At 38.0% G+C, this 20,247-nt stretch overlaps 1 protein-coding gene across 5 annotated transcripts in view; it reads right to left on the bottom strand.

The window, feature by feature from the left end:
* LOC127799500 (DNA-directed RNA polymerase V subunit 1) overlaps nt 1-20,247 on the bottom strand; it is a 45,108-nt gene that overhangs the window by 2,524 nt on the left and 22,337 nt on the right. For all 5 annotated transcript variants that reach the window (XM_052333609.1, XM_052333600.1, XM_052333592.1 and 2 more), the window contains 6 exons: nt 15,162-15,307; nt 11,632-11,906; nt 10,558-10,731; nt 10,316-10,456; nt 8,814-10,237; nt 8,129-8,243 (listed from right to left, as the gene is read on the bottom strand). In XM_052333609.1, the coding sequence (XP_052189569.1) occupies nt 8,129-8,243; nt 8,814-10,237; nt 10,316-10,456; nt 10,558-10,731; nt 11,632-11,906; nt 15,162-15,307 (2,275 nt within the window). The remainder of the gene's footprint in view (nt 1-8,128; nt 8,244-8,813; nt 10,238-10,315; nt 10,457-10,557; nt 10,732-11,631; nt 11,907-15,161; nt 15,308-20,247) is intronic.

The following is a 20,247-nucleotide window of genomic DNA, read 5'->3' as shown; positions in this document are numbered from 1 at the left end:
CCACACTACGAAAATTTAGGAGTAACCGGCAAAGGTCAAGAGGAGAAACAAAGATCTCTGAGAATCAATTTGGTTTATGCCACGTAGGTCAACAATAGAAATATCTTTTGTTGATACAATAGACAGGTATAGAGATAAGCAGAAACATTTGCAGCCTATGACCAGTCCCCAAAAGAACTAGTGGAAGGTGTTATAGTCAAAAGGAATCTGAATTGCTAATACACAAGATATTTAAGGGCATGTATCATCAAGCAAAACAGGTGTTAGTACTTATAGAGAAGATTCTGAGACTTTTCAATTATATTTGCATTACACCAAATATCTACCTTGAGGTCACAAGCAAAACAGGTGTTAGTCTTACCTCTGCTATTGTGATGTTAATGAACTCACAAACCATATCTAAGAAAAATTGCCTTGTGTGTGCTATTTGCAGAAAATATTGTCTTTGAATTAAGAGTCCAAGATATTAAAGTTGAGTAGGTCTACACGCAAGTTCAATAAAATTAGAAGTGTGGATAATGTCCTGGTGAGACTTGGAGATCAGGTTTTCTCAAGGAAATATTAATTTAGATATCTTGGATCAATTGTCCAAAATAAGGAATGTATGATGAATAAACGTTACTCATAGAATCAAGGTAAGATTATTAAAGTGAAACAACAGGTATAGCATTTTATGCAATGGCAAAACCTCTTTGAAGTTAAAAGAGAAGTTCTATCAATCAACTATAAGACCATATCTTTTACTGTTAGGCATTTTAAGTACTAAAACCTGCAAAATATGAATACACCTAAGATAAGGATGTTAAGGTGGATGTGCAACTATACTTGAAAAGACAAAATAAAAAAATAAGATCATATTATAATAAGATTGATGCGGCGAATATTGAGAATAAAATTCAGGAAACATAACTAAAATGGGTTTGAAAATATGAGAAAAGGATTGATAGACACACATATGAGGAGGGTATAAAATAAACGAACTTTATAGCAAAAGAGCAAGGAACACCAAAGAAAAAACTTGGTAGAAAACCTTTAAATATGACAGTACATAATGGCCTTGCAAAAGAAATGGCATGAATATAAATGATGTGAGGTCTAAAACTCAAGTAAACAACACCACCTTCGTAGGGTTTGGTCTAATTATGGACACACATTTTGGAAATAACAAAGACCACCCTGCAGATAAAAAAAGCTAGGGTAAATTGACCATTTTACCCCTTAGCTCTCCTATCCTCTCAAGCACATATATATGGCTCATTAGTGCAACCAGAAATTATGTTTTTGAGTAATTAAATAAAAAATTACTGATTCTTCTAGTCCAAAATTCCTCTTCTTTCTCTCTTCTGCTTGGGCTTCCTTCTCCCTCTATACTTCTCCTATCTTCTCCCTCTAAATTCTCCTTTTTCCTCTTATGTCCAGATTTCTTCCTCTTCCTAATCTATTTTTCCTCCTCTCCCTATTTTCTTCTCGTACTCCACAAATTTTCAGCAATCTTTCTACTATCCTGCATCACGTCACTCCACATATCAGGGTGTCATAGTAAACAAACACCTAAAAGGTTTGAAGATTTGGAGCATGCAAAAAACCAAAAAAAAAAAAGCCACCAAGAGTTCAACTTTCATGCTGTGTGGATAAAGCCCACATGTTACAATTGGCAAATGTTCAACTCCGGTACATACAAAATATGTATGTTAGTAGTGGACTAACTAAATTCTGTTATCATAGGCTTTCAACATGTAATCACAGAAGTAGAAATGAAAGAAAGAAAAAAACAAGATTTCCAATTGCATTCACACAAGCACATCATGATGCATTCAATCCAACTTGACCTCGTTGGACCATAACTTGCCAATGCATATATAAAAGCTTAAATTCACTTCAAGCAAAGTTGGATGTCCAACAACCAATCAGCTAAGGCCAAAAACAGACAATTTTCATCATCTGGGTGAAACCAACTTCATACCAAAGTGCCTAGGAATCAAGCAAGTAAAATTTTATGGTTTTCATAAGTATCATAGAATAATCTCAAACAAATAAGAATTTTTTGCAACATTTAAATTAGTGCATTCAAATGCAAGCTACAACCAAAAGATGCAGTTACCAATGTTGTACGGCATGCAAGAAGAATGTAATTTGTAGACATTGATTCACGAAGGAATATCAAGAAAGAGATATGATTAGAAGTTTCCAAATCTGGAATAGGATATTTCCTAAATCAGACTTAGGAAACTTTCCTAATGATGTTCATATGTATCTTTTCCTTTTGTTTTTCTTTCCTTCCTAGTAATTAGATTAGTTTCCTTGTGTTGCATCCCTTCTCCTCTATAAGAGGATGTAACCATGTACATACGAGATATATGGAAGAATTATTCTGATTCTCTATATGGTATCAGAGCCACCGATATCTTCTTGCTCTTCCTAAAACCGTAGTGTGCTTTCATTGCACATTCTTTTCGTCCAATCTCTCCAAGCCTTCATTACTTCCACACTATTCAACCGTTCTTTCCAGTGAACATGTTTAAAATATCAGAAGCTGCACCATCCATGACAACGGCAGAATCAACCCCACTTGATCAGCCAATTGGAGCCGGAGAGCTGCCTGGGATGCACCATTCCTACCGTTTAGACAGTAGGAATTACTTGCAGTGGGCCCAACTTGTGAGGACCTTCCTCAAAGGCAGAGGGAAGATTGGCCACCTGAGCACCCCCTCCACAAGTCTCGGATCCCACCTTCACAACATGGGATATTGAAGACTCTTTGATCATGTCTTGGCTATGGAGTTCCATGCAACCAAAAGTTAGTAAGAATTACATGTTTTTAACTTCAGCAAGGGATATTTGGGATACAATGAGGCAGACCTATTCTAAGGTCCAAGATGCCTCAATAATTTTCGAGATTAAAACTAAGATCAATGGCACTAGACAAGGAACAAACCTTGATTGTAACGGAGTACTACAATAAGATGAAAGTGTTGGATGATTCACGGAGATTGGAGAAGTGTGAGCTAACTTTCCTAAAGTCAAGGCAGATATCTTCTCCAAGATTAAATCCTGATTTAAGAAGTTTCCTAATTCTGTAATTGTATCCTTAGTTTCCTTGTATAGTGTACAACATATTTGTTTTTCTTTTTCTGTAACTTTCCTATAGTGTAATCTTCTTCCCTATTAATAGGGAATGTATTCAGTGTCTATAATGATCATAATAGAATGATTTCATTGTTCTTCCTATTCAATCTATACTGGTTTCTACATAAAGGATTATGGCTAGAACTTGACCACTATCAAGACATCAAGATGGTGTGCAGTGAGGATGCTGCCACCCTCAATAGGATTCTTGAGTAGGATAGGATTGTAGAGTTTCTAGCAGGCCTAAATCCAAAGTATGATCAAGTCAGGGTTCAGGTTCTTGGTAAGGAGAAATTGTTTGCTCTTAATGAAGTGTTTGCCATTGTTAGAAGTGAAGAAAACTGAAGGGTAGCTATGCTTAAAGAACCCAATACAGAAAGTTCAGCTACGGTGTCCAGCAACAGGGAAGGGGCAAAATTTAGAGCAAGAAAATCAGAGGTTTCAATGAAGAACTTAGGCCGTGAAGGGCTGTGGTGTATCTACTGCACGAAACCTAGGCACACTAGGGATACATGTTTCAAACTCCATCGGAAAGAAGCTATTTTGAGTAGGATGGAAGGATTTAAAAACCTAACTCCCAAGAACTAGGCCTATATCTCAAGCAAGGAGGAGGAAATTGGATCCACCGAAAAGACAGATTCTATTGGGTCTGATCTTACTCAATTGAACGTAGAAGAGATCAACAAACTCAAGAGCTTCCTAAGGACAATTCAAGACAAAACCTGCTCTCTTGCTCAGCAAGGTAAATGCCTACGTTTTGGTTCTTTTCCTGCCTCTAAGACTGATAGGAATAACATGTGAATCCTTGATTCGAGAACCACTGACCATATGACCCCTAACTTGAATAATTTTGAGACATGTAAGCCACCTGAAACCTCTAAACAAATAACCATTTCTAATAGAACCTCAGTTCCCACACTGGCTAGGGCAAGGTTGACCTTAGCCCTATCTTATCTAACAAACAGGTACTTCACGTACCTAACATGGCTACCAACCTTATCTCTGTTCATCAACTTACCAAGGAGTTAAATTATCGTGTTATTTTCTATCCTCATATGTGTGAATTTCAAGACATGAGCATAGAGAAGATGATTGTTGTGGCTGAGAAACACATTGGACTGTACTTCTTACAGAGGAAGAGTGATCCTAACGGGAGGCAGAAAAAGGTTGCTTGTTCACCCCAATCAAACTTTGACCTGGCCAACATTTGGCTCCATCATTATAGGCTAGGTCACCCTCCTTTTGTTCTGTTAAAGAGTATGTTTCCAGCCTTCTTTAGGACCCTAGATCCTAGTATGTTTCAGTGTGATGTGTGTGTAATTTCTAAACACCACCGTGTGTCCTATTCAATCAACAATAAAATGTCATCTAAACCATTTTCCTTAGTACATTCTGATGTTTGGGGACCATCCAAGATCCCCAATTGTTTTGGGACAAGGTGGTTCATTTCTTTTATAGATGATTGTACTTGTATGTGTTGGGTCTTTCTATTAAAAGATGAAGTTGCCATTGGAACGGTATTACCCTATTTTTGCAAATTGATTTAAACTGCATCAGTTTTTTAAACAAGAAGGGATTGTTCATGAGTCTTCCTGCATAGACACTCCACAACAAAATGGACTACCTGAAAGAAAGATGAGACATCTCCTTAATGTTGCTAGAGCACTTCTTCACCATCACCACGTTCCTAAAAACTTTTGGGGAGAGGAGGTTCTAACAGCAGCCTATGTGAGTAATAGCATTCAATCTAGGGTTTTAAATAACCAGAGTCCTTTCTATTATTTGTCCTCATTTTTCCCAAACCTAAGTTTGCATACTCCTCTTCCACTTCAAGTGTTCGGTTGCAGGTTCTTTGTTCACATTCCTAAGATTCATCGAGACAAACTCAATCCTAGAGCTCTTAAGTGTGTCTTCCTTGGTTACTGTCTTACCCAAAAGGGCAACAAATGTTACAACCCTTCATCTCGGAAATTCTATTGTCTCCAAAGATGTCACCTTTGTTAAATCTCAATCCTTTTTTGGTCCTCCTCAGCTTGGTCCCCAGGGGGAGACTGGGAAATATGGTGACCAAAGCTTTAGGGATGTTTTTCTTGACTTAGAATCAACACCAACCAGCTCCAATGAACTAGTTGACACTGATACTAATTAGTCTGCTCAACTTACCTCCACTCCTATTTCTCCTACCTCCTCTCCTATCTCTCCTCAGCCTGCAAACTGCAATGAGCAAGCAGCCCAACAACTGCCATCTCCAGTTAGGTATAAGGGCTCTCCTTGTGTGTTTAAAAGGAGGCAGCTTGTTGTGGACTTTCAACCTGCATTAGCATCAGACCTCAGCCCAGATATGAAATTCACTCAACCATTGGTTTTCACCCTACCTAGCCCCGTTCCTAATGACTTAGACCTGCCAATTGCTGTAAGAAAAGGGGTCAGAAGTTGTACACATCTCTTGTCTAATTGCCTTTCCTACCATCGTCTCTCTCAAAACCGTAGAAGCTTCCTAACCTCATTGGATACTAGTGTTATTCCTACGTCAGTGGATGAGGCTCTAAAAGACCAGAATTGGAAGTAAGCTATGCTAGAGGAGATGAAAGCTCTAAATAAAAATCAGACATGAAAATTGGTGCCTAGGCCTAAGAGAGTCACCCCAGTAGGCTATAGGTGGATCTTTAATTTCAAATACAAAGCTAATGGAGCTTTGGAAAGGTATAAAGCTAAGTTGGTGACCAAGGGCTATACTCAATCTTATGGCATAGATTATCTTGACACTTTTGCCCACGTGGCAAAAATGACCACCGTGAGGTTCCTTATATCACTAACAGCCCATTTCGGGTGGAAGCTACAACAACTGGATGCGAAAAATGCCTTCTTATATGGAGACTTAGATTTTCTAAGGCCATGAAGCCTATGAGATACTACCAAAGCAGAGGGGAGGATACCCTTTTCTTCAAACATTTGGGAGAAAGAGTCACAGCCTTGCTAGTGTATGTGGATAATATAGTGGTGACTAGAAATGATGAAGAAGAACAACAGATTCTAAAGGGGAATTTAGTTAAGGAATTTGAGATTAAAGACCTTGGGACCCTTAATACTTTTTAGGAATAGAAGTTGCCTACTCTTAAGGCTGGAATTCTCCTATCCCAACATAAGTATGTGTTAGATTTGTTGGCTGAAACAGGGATGACAAGAGGAAAATGAGCTAGCATACTTGTGGAACCTAACATTAAATTGCAGGAAAATCCTGATGGGCAAGCAGTGGATAAAGGAAGGTCCAAAGGCTAGTGGGCAGGCTGATATACCTCTCATATTAGGCCTGACATAGCTTTTGTTATCAACCTAGTAAGGTAGTTCATGCACAGCCCTACTGAGGAGCATATGCAAGCAGTGAGGAAAATCTCGAGTTATCTAAAGACGACACCTGGTAAGGGCATCTTGTTTAAAACCGGAGCTGAATTAAATGTTCAAGGGTTCACTAATGTAGACTAAGGAGGTTCTCTGATTGATAGGAGATTTACCACTGGATATTGTGTGTTTTTGGGGGGGAAATCTTATGTCTTGGAAGAGTAAAAAGAAAAACATTGTGACACGATCTACTGTAGAGGCAGAATTTAGGGCCATGGCCCTTGGTTTATGTGAGTTATTGTGGCTACACATTGTCCTAGAAGATTTGAAGATTAAGATTCAAGGTTCCATTGAATTATTTTGTAATAATCAATCATCTATTAGTATTGCTCATAATCCTGTTTGGCATGACAGGACAAATCATGTAGAAATAGATCGACACTTCATAAAGGAGAAGTTGGGTATAGGTCTAATTCATATTTCTTATGTGTCATCTAAAAATCAAGTGGCTGATGTGCTACTACCTAAAGAGCTGGTTGAAAAAAGATTTGAAGGTTTGATATGCGAGCTGGAAATGATGGACATTCATTCACTAGCTTGAAGGAAAGTGTTGATTCACGAAGAAATATCAAGAAAAAGATATGATTAGAAGTTTCCAAATCTGGAATAGGATATTTCCTAAATCAGACTTAGGAAGCTTTCCTAATAATGTTCATATGTATCTTTTCCTTTTGTTTTTCTTTCCTTCCTAGTAATTAGATTAGTTTGCTTACGTTGTATCTCTTCTCCTCCATAAGAGGATGTAACCATGTACATACAAGATATATGGAAGAATTATTCTGATTCTCTACAATAGAGGTAAGTGGATATTAACAGGACACCGTTACCATGATGAATGCAATAAGCATCTATAAAGATAAGATAAACAATATAATAAAACAACATATGATATCTGAACAACCTAAATGAATTTGGTTTTCTATTGAAAGAAAGCTTCAACAAACTTTAAAAGAAAAATAAATATGTAATACATACCATTCCTTTTCAGAGTCAGAAACTTTAGAATTTTGTCATGACTTTTACTACCCCTGATCTATATGTATGGTAATGGAAAAAGAAAAAAAAATTGAAGAGGGGAACCATATTCCACTATCAAAACCGTGTAATTATCCAGCCAAAAAATGTTTAATTTAATCAAAGTTGCATCCTTTATCAATCTTAACCACACGCAAGATACCACTACAAATATACCCAACACCCCTCCAGGAATTGTGTGACTGAACACCTACAAATACAATTGAGAAGTGATTCTGCATTTGCATAATAAATGAACTAAACAAAAATGCAAAAGGGGAAGAAAACAACAGCCTATTGAGTCCACATTTACTGTTTAGTCATCAAGTAATTGGGCAATAACAGCCTGCAAGACTTGCCAACACTCCCAAATGTTCTCTTTGTAGAGGTGTAAATGCTTGCACATGACAACAGAAGTGATCTAATTGCAAGTTCAGAACCATAAAGATGACACTTTTCATTTCATTTCATGTCATTTTTTGCAGACCAAAATCCAGAAAAAAACCTTATGTACAAGCATCTGTATCCAACATGGTATGATTCACATTAAAAATACAATCTGACAAGGAAGAATAATTAAGAAGCATACCATTACATAATCTATCCCTGCTCCCATCTTTGTACTTTTATCAGGATGATGAGTGAACACATTGTCAAGCACGAATGACTGATCCTCGGCAGACAATGGATCCCCGTCATTGTACCTTGAAAACAAGAAACAGATTTTACAACTTCATATTTAAAAAATTTCATAGACAAAAATAAATTTATTTCCTATAGAAGCATCCCCCCCCACCCCCACCTTTGAGAAGCTCAATAAACCATGCTCTTACAACAAATATAGGAAAGAATTGTATTGGATTGTGTGAATAACGATGATGATTACACGGTTTTATAAACAACAATTACAAGATAAAGATAAACCTGACTAGCCTAATCAAGAATCAAACTCTACATAATATCAAGAATGGAGATAAGACTGATCTAATCCCAAATTTAAACTGAAAATCTAACTGAGCAGATAAGTATAATTAATCTAAACATATATCTTTAACACATGCAATGAAAAGTTGGGGTGGTGCCAGCAATTAGCATAACAACTAAGGTATATAAAAATGGAGAGTCGATAAATCCTAGGGGAGAGCAGAAAGACGTCTAGATTAACCTCAAATACAATGATGAGTTCTCAATTACTAAGAATGTTGGATTTTGACATTTAAGGATGCTCCAAGTTAATAGTCAATCATAAAACTAGCAAAGACATGAAAAGTTACCCAGTCTGATGCAGAATTCTTCTAATAGATTGCATTATCAACTCAACATCTGACAAAATATCTTGTTCCTCAGAGGTGAACATATCCAATCGCTGTCTTGTTGCAGTTAAATTTCCAACTGCTTTGTTTTTCCAATCTCCAGTATTAGAGGAACCCCAACCACGTGGGCTATCAGTTTGTTCTTTCTTAGAAGAGAACCTTCTTGGCTTACCCCACTGTGGTTGTACACTTTCATTCTGACTGACTGTGTTTGCAGGATCCCAGCCACTTTCACTTGCTGATTGATTTGTCTGTTCATTCATTACATTTTGACTGCGATTCCATAAACTGGCAGGTGATTCTTTCTTCTGTCCAGCCTGAGATTTTTCATCAACTGTACATTGGCTCTCATCAACCAGAATATCCTGTTGTAGCTCTGGTGGTCTTCTAGAGAGGTTATCCTGTGTCTTCCCAGCATCAGCTCCCCAACTGGACCAACCACTCGGATTTGCTGGTGCTGTGCCAGCACCTAGATTTTTCTTTTTTCCAGCCAGCCATTCATCATTGGACTCATCATTTTGACTGGAGTTCCAGAGGTTATCATGTGTCTTCCCAGTGTCAGCTCCCCAACTGGACCACCCACTTGGATTTACTGACATTGTACTGGAACCTAGAATTTTCTTTTTTCCATCCAGCCAATCATTCCCATCATTGGACTTGTCATTCTGACTGGAATTCCAGAGGTTATCCTGTGTCTTCACAGAATCAGCTCCCCAGCTGGAAGACCCACTTGGATTTGTTGGTGTTACGCCAGCACCGGGATGTGGCTTTTTTCCAGCCATCCAATCAATTCCATCATTGGACTCATCATTTCCACTGGAATTCCAGAAATAGGAAGGAGACTCTTTTCGCTTTCCTGACTGAGATTCCAATTCATCTGATCGATCACTATTGGAATGGCCCCAACCAACAACAGTTTTAGAAGTATCCCCCTGTTTTGTTTTCTCAGTGGTTGTACAAAGTACATCATCTGTTCGAACTGTACCAAGACCCCAACTGGACCAACCACTTGATTCTGACAATGATTTTTTACCCCCCAAGTTTTGTTTTTTGTCTACCATCCAATCTTTTCCATCACCATGGTCATCATTCCTGCCACTGGACTCTGTATTTAGACATGAAACCTTCTCCCAATTAGATCCACTGGGCCTACTCCAGTCCACTGTCAGATCCTCCAAGTCATTCTGAACTTCAGAACTATCTTCAAAGATTGGCTTATCAGAGCTACGGTCTGGAGATGGGGCCCATTCCATATCATCATTCTCCAGTTCAATGTTATCAATTTCTGTGCCAAGACAATCAGTTCCTGTTTCCTCTTCTCTCGAACTCCTTACCAAATGAAGAAAGTTATAGACATCAATTCCCTCTTGATTATTCAGTCCAACCTAAAACCAGAAAAGCAAAACCTTCTTAAACTGTTATGAGAGGCAGGGTAATGCAACCAATTAATATAGGTTACAAACCTCTCTTGTGCCCCAAAGAACGTCAAATTGAGAGCCTGTGCCAACAGTCACATGTTTTCCCCATGAACATGAAGCAACTATGCTTGATAAGGAATCAGCATGACACTTTTCGGCAGCTCTCTCAAAGCATTTTTTTGGTGTCTGGAGGTTGAAATAGAAAAAATTAAGAGAAAAAGTAGTCATCAAACCCAAATGTAACAAAATATAAACTTTAACTAACAAAAACATCAGTAGCTCCTTACAAACAATGTTGCCTCTGCAAATGGTACTTGGACATTCAGTGATCGAGACAGTGCTTTTATACCACCACTATTGAAACCAATCATATTCCCAGGGCATGTCATACTATTAGCCAAGAGAATAAGATGATCCTTAAGCACACCTTTTGCAACCATTGACACTGATGTCGAGAGGCGCTGCAAGGTGGACATTAAGGTGAATGCATTAAAAATAAAATAAAAATTAGGATAAAGCACAAAAACTAATCTTTTCATTGGCAATTATTAGTTCATGAGAAAACATAAAATTGCTTGTTTATTAGTGTTATTCTTTCAGCAAAAATACAAAAGCTGCTGTTTCCAGCAGGTTAGATAAAAAAAAAAAAAAGAAGCTTTGCAAGCATAAATAGAAATCAAACAATGATTACATTGCATGCATAGCAGGAGAGACTTGAATTTAGAAATTAATATAAACAACTGACCAAGAAATGGAAATATTGAGCCAATTGCATTGATATGGAGCTGATATAAGTAGAAGGTGCCAACAATGGGAGTGTTAACACAAATGTCCTCAACAGTAGTAGAAATAAGAGCAGATCAATATAATTAAACCATCATACAAACATCAATAAGAGATACAGCCTCACGTAACTATGGAAGGGAGATTATATTTTGACACTAAAAAAAATAACAGAGAATATAAAATAGGTATCCCTAGTTCATGAGGCTCCCCTGCTTTGCAACGGTTGGGAGAGGGTTGTATTTTGAAGGCTTCCTTTACATTTTTACAAATAGGTTGTTCCCGCAACTCGAACCTGTGACCTTTTGGTCAGAAAGGAGTAACCTTATTGCTGTTACCAAGGTTCGCCCTCAAAGATAAAATAAACAGCAAATAATTAATCCCACCAGCATACAAGTAAGTAGCCAGGGTTAGTCGTCATAACAGAAAGCACAAAAGGTAAGATCAAGAGGGTAATGCTTCTGGATGCCTGCTTGTCTATTTGTGCTAGAGAACACGCCACATATTCCTATGTTTAAAAAAAAAAAAAAAACACCTTCATCAGTTAAGATTAAATAAATAGAAAACCCAAAATATACCTGAACAGCTTGCTCAAAAGCACAAGAAATTCCAAGCAGTTCCTGTACTTGCTTTATTGCATTGGGGATTGAACGACTTGTGTCAATTAGATGAATGACTGGAAGGCAACAGTCCATGAGAATCCTCCATGCATCTCCAGACCGCTTAATAGCTTCTTTCTCCAGGACAACATCCAAAGCCAGTTCGCCTTCTTTACTCTTGCAAGGATTTCTGATCCAAGTTGTTGTATCTGGACTAATCCAAATCACATTTGCCCAGCAAACTCTTCGGTCACCTGTTCATTCAAAGCAGCCCCATAAGAAAATTAAATCTCAATATCTTGGGATTCCTTGGGGACAATCTGTTTCCACAAGATATCAATTTGTTAAAATGATGCATTAGAAAACTCCAAAAAGTAAAAATAGAGTGGAAGCCTAGTAGAACCCCTTCAAAATACTAAAGCAATGGCAAGCTAATAACCTGAAAAATAGCCACTACTTGTGTAACTATACAAGAATATTCAACCTCCCAGTCCAAGGAACTTCAGCCAGGAAACACTTAAGGAAAATTTGGTTTAAAAAGTTGCATGGAAGTTTAGCTAAGTAAAAGAAAAGAACAATAACTCATAACTACTGTACTTATACTGACTTTGACATACCATTCTTTATTTCTGTTTTTATACGGACTTATGTTAATAATATTTTATACTTATGAGCTACTGAAGGGGAATTTCCAAATGAGTAGAAAAAGAAAAAGAACATTTTAGAGAACCATATGACTTCAAAAAGGTTATCAAATATCCTCAACACCTGAGGTCTCAAATCTTCATAAGCATAGTAATCAATTATCTGCTTGGAGAAGCCACTTCCTAAGCAATTCTTAGTGCTTGGTCATAAAGGCAGTGACCACTGCAATTTTGAGATGTCATTTTCATTTCTATTGTTTTTCATTATTCTCTGACAGCGGGGGATTGCAAGTAAAGAAAGCAATTTAGACAATCATATTATTTTCAAACAGCTTATCTGACATTCTGCACAACAAATTTCTCATATCTTGGTAAGATAATTGTATCCATTATCTACTCAGACAAGCTGGTTCCTACACAATTCTTAGCACTTGAGTAACCACAATGACAAGAAAACAAGGCTTGAGAACATCAGTCTTCCCAATTTTCTCAACCCATAATGGTCCAAGTATTAGGATCTAGAACCAAAATCACAAGAGTATTATAAAACTATGATGGTGATATTCTCTTCCAATAAATTAGCATACCACACCCAAGACAACTAGAAAAGTGATAATGGAAACATACAAACAAGAGGTTGAATAAACAGTCATCATGACAGTTAACCCACCAAACCAGGACAATGTGAGACCAGAAAATGTCATCAGTAACTTTGCACAAATAAAATGTCTACACGTACCTGCTTTACCAATAAAAGCCTACATGTAAAATTGGCACAAAATTTTACCAATTAAACTACATTCAAGCTAACCAAACAGTTTCACACTCTAATCCTGTCACAATAACTTACCAATTAAAAACATTTTAATACTACATGTTGAAGCTACAATCAGTCTAAGCATTTTCCAGTATTCCTCCCTCCCTCCTCTACATGATAGCTAATTTAATAGACACAAACTTGCGTCTGCTCCTTGGGGAAACACAACATTTTCTTCCATTTTTACTCAGAAAAGTAGGCTATTATTAGAAACAGAATAGAATGTCAGGAACCAGGTCCTAACTCCTAACTACGATTTCCTCAAAGATATAATTGAAAGAGAGGGAGAAATAGAGATAGATATGAGGGAGAAACAGAAAGAAACCGCGAAAAAGGGAGAATGGTAGAGAGAAAGAACATTAAATTCTGATCATTCATAGTCTTGGCAATATGGGTTATAGCTTTATATATAAAGCTATCCAACAGATTTTACAGTGTGGTTACCACCCCTCCACTACAAATAGCTGCTCCTAAATCACTCCATAACCAAGAATAAAAGTAATAACTAACTCCTGCAAAATAAAATAATCTGCTGCAAAAAAATAAATTAACCAGCTGATCCTGGCCGTGACATAGAATTTGGCATAAAAACTAGAGAAAACCAAGTGGGTATCACACAAAACGCAATTGTCACAACAGCATTGAACAGGCATTAACTTTAAGCAGGAAAGGAGGAGCTTAGTTTACAGTACAGAGATGGAATAATCCTTCACAATTTCGAATGAAGGATTTTGCACAAAGTGTCTACCTTGAAGCAAGGACAGAAGATATTATCTCAAAATTGTGCTCCAAAATTTAACCATCCAAGAAATTATTTTATAGGCATCTAGTTACAAAATTTTATCTCATTACAGAAACATGACCCACCAATGCAGCTTAGACAATTTTTTTCAAAAAAGATAAAAGCAAAAACTACACGAACACTAAAACAGTGGGTTTGGTTTGGGTATCATATGGATTTGATGAAAAAACTGCAAGATGCTTTATTCTCTTTTCCTAATTGAAAACATCAGTGAAAATCATGTCATAAAGTTAGAGCAAAGGGATCTGTTCACCATCATCTATCATTTTATGTCCTTGAGGAATACCCCTGGACCCATTTCCCATTATGTTCATTACATCTTGGTAGGAAATTCTGCCAGGTATATGAAACATCTAGGATCTAGGTAACCAATTACCAAAACTTGTGAGATGTAAGTGCATTTAGTATCATTTATGAATTTACAACTAAAGCAACCCATTTCTTGATTATCTATTATTTCAAGCTCAAAGATTATCAATTATTGAGGATCCCAGATTAGTTGGTCTATTTATCCACACCAACCCTGGGCCTTTATGCAGCTATTCATAAATTCCAGCATGTTATTAGTTTTCAGAACAAAATGGTGGCTGGGCACAGATTAAATGACAAACAGAAAATGCCAGCTGTCAGGAGTCCAGTTCATGCTGACCCCTTGGGAAAACATTCCCAAGTGTGCTGAACAATAGAGAAAGAATTTAACTTACAAGCAGGGGTAAAGTTTTAAGGCTTCTGAACTTACTAATGTTTGGGTTCTCTCCACAACATGTTACTGTCAATTTTCTCCTACAAAATTCACTTATGTCCAACATAGATTTTCTCCAGAAATTTTCTGCAATTGGGTTAAACTACTACGAAAGAAAGTACAGCAGAAGAGATGCCATCTGAAGAGATGATGATCACAACCAGCTAGTCTTCACATAGTATGTTAAGCTTAAAGATAGCAGTTGCATCATATGCATCCAGCAGTCCCCTCTCAGGATCTAAATAATGTTGTATGAATGTAGCAATAAAAAAAGATATGCTTTTAGAAGATAACATACCGGAAACTTAAAAAGAAAGAACAAACATATGGAACAGAACGCAACAAAACTTTTCCTAAAAAAAAAGGAAAATCCACGCAGAGATACATATAAATGCAGGGAGAGGAAATAACCAATCCTCAACCAAGTAAAATCAATATGAGTCATATTTTGAAAATTATAACAATTACAGAGACAGAAAGATAAACAAAAAACAAAGGGAATACCTTTAATAACAGTTTCTAGCAAGACAGGACAAACTGTGTCAGCAAGAATATGTGAGTTCCTCTCTAGATGATCACCACCAATGTCTTGCCAGAACTTCAAGCACGGCACACCAATATCTGATGATTGCCCAAAAGAACAATCTTCGCTGCCAAGACAGAAGTACAGCTCAAAGATATTAAGCAATTGTGCAGTTTCAAATGTGATGAAAAAAGCTGCAGGTAGTAATAAATTGGTAAAACCAAATAAACTAAGAAACTTGAATTATGATCATACTTTTAACATGAATCAGAACTGAAAGATGATAAGTGAAATTACATGACATTTAAACTAACAAAAAGGAGAAAATTGCATAAAAACATTCTCAACTATAACCGCCGCATTAACTCATTCTCTAGGTTTGTTATGCTCCTTGAAACAATTCACTTCTCTTCAGGTAACTTATGAGATCGATGATATCAATGAACCCAACATTAATATATTTCTTCTCTGAATGTAATAATTCCCAAAAATGTGCCTCGTTTACCTGGATCAGCTTCCACAACCAAAGAATCAATTGCAATTTTTATAAATGACACAGAAATATTGCGTCATCAACCTAAACCAAGGAATCCCACAGATAAGGTACAAACTGGCCCAGTTACAATGTATAGCAAGACAGTCCTAGGTGAATGAAAAAATCCCTGGTGATTTATTGCCTTCCTTTCTTTTTGCTTCACTTGCTTGTGGCACTCCTTGCTCACTGGACAAAGAGCAGGACAGGATTCATTCCCAAGAAAGATCTTATGCCTCCTATAATTGTACATTTTGAGTTGCCTAGGTGTGACAAATAAGCAAAAGTACATATAGAAAATGGCAATCCACCAAGAACCACACTTGCAGCACTTCACATTTCAGTGATTCACCACTCTTTACTTGCAGAGGCGGCACATTGTTGAAACCTTATATGTCTAGATCTAGGACCTTTAGCATGGTCTAGACTCTAGAAGCAACTTTAAATTGAAGTTCTTTTAAGTAAGTTTCAGTAAAGTTTATCCCAAACCTGGAGCTGTTCACTACATTTAATCACTGTGACAAAGCCCATAAACAACTTGCTTCAAGTGATATAAGAAATGCAAATGCGCTATGATGATCTAGATCTGTGCTATCATTGCATTTTATGTCACTAGACCAGATGCAAATGAATATACCAATGGCACCATCATAGACACCTAGCTTTCAGAAAAAGATTCTATCAAGCTGCTCTTTTGCTAGACCAAATACACACTCAAGTTACTATTAACTATTTCAAAACGAATAACTAGGAACGGAAAGCTTTATCTTGATTTCAGGTATAATTGCCTCTCTTTTAACTTTTTGCTAAATAAATTAACACAGAAAATCATCTTATTGATGGACACCAAACCCACATACACCCTCCATGTCCAAAGAAAGGATTGTCAAGATGAATGCCAGAACACCTAAAAGCTAATTTCGCAGTCAAGAAGAGTCCGCTAAATGAAAACCAGAAATCGGCATCCCAAGAATAAGGATTCAGTTCCCTACTGCCACCTCTTCTCCTTGTCCCTTTTAGTTGATACAGCTCATGGAGAACACCACTCCAAGGTTACTACACACCAACTTGACAGCCAAACCTCGTTCTATCAGCAGTACCCTTGTAAAACAAAACCATCCTATTAGTGCCTTCCACAATCAAACATCATATGGGATCCAGTATTGGCCCTGAACTGCCAACCTGTCATGAACCTAGGGTTCATAACAGGTTTAGGAAGTAATTGAGGAGGAATTGGGGAAGTTAGATCGAAAGAGATATGGGGGAAGTTAGGGAAGAACAGAACAGAGAAGGAAAGAACGAGAATGATTGGAGAGAAACTGGAGGGAGATTGAGAGAATTCAAAAGAAGGAAATGAGACATTTCAATTATGAATTCAAAGATGATTTTTCTCCTACAACAATGACTTATTTATAGCCTCACAGCCATTGCACCCATGTGCAATACAACTGTAATCCTAACAAGTATTATATCTTTATTACAATATTGTCCTCTATTGCCCTAGAAACATGACAATTCCCCTCGCCTTGAAACATGTCTTGTCCCCAAGAAATGCCAAACCTCCACAGCTTCTAATATGCTCTTTCCTTCTCTTCCACAGTTTGGATGAAGAAGTTTTGAAAAACCTCTGTATGCATCACAAATTTGCAGTGGTTCTCATGTCCTTGAATATTTCACCACCCTTCGCGACAATATCTGCAAACGCCTTTACATGCAGCAATATAGAAGTGTCAGATCTAGGAGTTGCTGCAGCAATTCTGGTTGTAGCAAGAATGAACAGAGCAGCAGGGGTTTTGTTCTCCACCGCAAAACTCTTGGCTTCCTTGGCCCTTTTCCTTAGCAGAAATCTTGTTAGGAATTTATTTGCTAAAGCCACGCTCTCTTACATTTCCAAAACAGTATTTTGCTTTGTCGATGCAAAACATTGTAAGCATCCTTGAGAGTTGGCATTGTCCAACTTATACAAAACCTCATTTCCGACCATACAGCTTGAATCAATTCTTTTCAGTAGTTGTCCTTCAATTACAAGCTGTCCCCATACTTATCAAATCCACACACCTTCACAACATTAGAAGATATCCCAGCTAAGGACATACCTCCAAACATACCATTTCTAGCAATAGTAAGGGACTCAAATTTCCTTACCCTTGCTGTCCGAACATACTGGTTGCATAGAAAGTGACGAGAAAGTCCCATAAGTTGCTCAATGGCTGAAACTAGGCCTCCATCACAACCTTCATCCCAAACATGATTTATAATCGGGTTATCTAATGAGACAATAACCCTGGCTGGAGTATCAGTTGCAAAGAAGCCATCTTCGTAGCAGTTCCCTTTCTCAATCTGATTTATAGCCTGTTTTTCAACCGAGTCATCAGCCTCCAGCCCTTGAAAAACGTGGTTCACACCAATCTCCTTATCCAATCTTCTTTCATCCTTGGAATCCTGAGTTTCCATTGACTTGTTCGCTTCATTTATAGTGCCAATCCCCTTAATATTGGCTGAAGTTTCAGTCAGAATCTCTGGATTACATACAAACAATTCAGCAACTCCTCCTTCCTTGTGTTTGCTGAATTTCCCTCTATATGGACTTCTCTTTCAACAATTTCAGATTGTTCCTTTGCCTTTGCTGCCCTATTAATCTGTTCATCACAGATTCCCTTTGGATAATGCCAGTCACCACCAATATCATCACTAATGTTGCATTCCTCCTTGATAATTCCGTTGGAACCGGTATACTTCTTCCACTCCACATTGGAAATAGGCAGTGAATCCGCTTCTCAACTTCTTGCTTTCTCCCTCGGTTGCTCCATTTTAAGGAAGTCTTCTTTGTTAAGACTTCCACAATAATCCTCAAAGAATTCAGCGAGAAAACTATAACGATACTTCTTAGTAAGTATCATTGCAAACTCTTGCAATTGTTCATGTAGCATCTAGCCGAATTCCTTGCTCGATTCACGTACCACGCTTCTTGTTCCCTTGTCCCATTGGCTGATCCCCTTCTCATGTTTCCTGTTGTTTACAGCTGAAATTGCAGCCTTCTTCTACTGCCATTGAGGCTCCAAGTGCCTCGTGCATGCACTACTTTCCATGGCTAATTTTTCACCAACAGTATACTTTGAAGTCCAAGTAGGAGTTCTATACATGATGAATCCCACACTTCCCTTCTATATCTGTCTCACAATAGTCACCTCTGAAATTGATCCAAGAGGTGGCAAATTTTAGGCGTTCTTCCGTTTCAAAATCCAGCCTATTTTAGGAACGGAAGAAGTTACATAGTTATAACAACTTGATAGGCCTCCTAGAGCCTCCTAAAGCATCTGACTCTCAACCGAAAATCACAATCAAAATCACAGCAATTTAGGATCGCCAGAATTCGCCAGATCTATTGGATAATCAACTACCTCAAGGCCAATTAGCCAAGAATTCCTGTGTCGGAATCAAGGAGGTTTAATTCGCCTGCAAGTTCCGATCAACTAGAACTGCTCTAGGCGTCTCCGAAAGCACTGTCGAACACCACCCTCTCTGCTACCGCTAAGGATTGCCTAACAATTGTTCGATTTCTACCGCCTAAGGTTCGAAAGTCAACGAGCAAAGGAGTCGGAAGAATCTGCTTCTCACAATGGACTCCACCTACAAGTTCGAGCCAAGATCCGCTTGCGACCTCTCGATTTCGCTCACTCCTTGTTCCCTTCTGACTTAGATCTGGAACACGGGCAACTCGTTGCTTGCTCACTTAATTGCATATTGCCTCTGCACAATTAGTTCCCGATGCTCAACACTGATTGTCACTTGAACTCACCTGCTGATATCGACCGTAATTCTCTTCAAATTTCAAGAATCTGGTACAGGGACCGTCAATCACCTCCATGCATCAGAATCTAATTCTAAGCATCAATGGCCGAAAATTAATCCTCAGTCGTGAGACCCGCCCAAACACGTTGGAATGCTTAAACTCGCTAAGTCCGTTGAATCACCAGAGCCTAGGCTTGAATTATTGAAATTGATTTCACCAGTCTTCAAATGAATCAGAACCACTTACTGGAATTAATTGGAATTGTCGGAACTCTAGAATTCACTTGAATCGAAGTCGCAATCGCGGCTCTGCTTCTCCATCCTTGTTCGACTGCAACAACGCTTCTTGTTTTGATTGCAAATTTGAACGTGGACTGCCGGAAATTAGCCTAGCTCGCCTGGATCTACTTCACCTAACAATCAGTGTATACTCGCTTGGAACACAGGGATTGAATTCACTGGACCTACTCTTGAAGTCGCCCCCCTGGATCGCCAACTGCTCTGAGGTCGCCTTCTTGAACTACCTGAATGTAATATCAGCGGAATCAACGGTCGAAAATATGCTAGCCCGCCCGACCTTTGAGTTTCGGATAAGAAATGTCAAAGTCACAACCTAGAATTGATTGAAATCACAGCCAAGAATTGACTGCTCTAATACCAACTGTCGTGAACCTAGGGTTCATAACAGATTTAGGAAGTAATTGGGGAGGAATTGGGAAAGTTAGATTGGAAGAGATATGGGG

The sequence above is a fragment of the Diospyros lotus genome, chromosome 1, assembly GCF_014633365.1.
Source record: "Diospyros lotus cultivar Yz01 chromosome 1, ASM1463336v1, whole genome shotgun sequence".
NCBI lineage: Eukaryota > Viridiplantae > Streptophyta > Magnoliopsida > Ericales > Ebenaceae > Diospyros > Diospyros lotus.
Note: the sequence above shows the minus strand (reverse complement) of the source record. Positions and strands in the feature narration are given on the sequence as shown.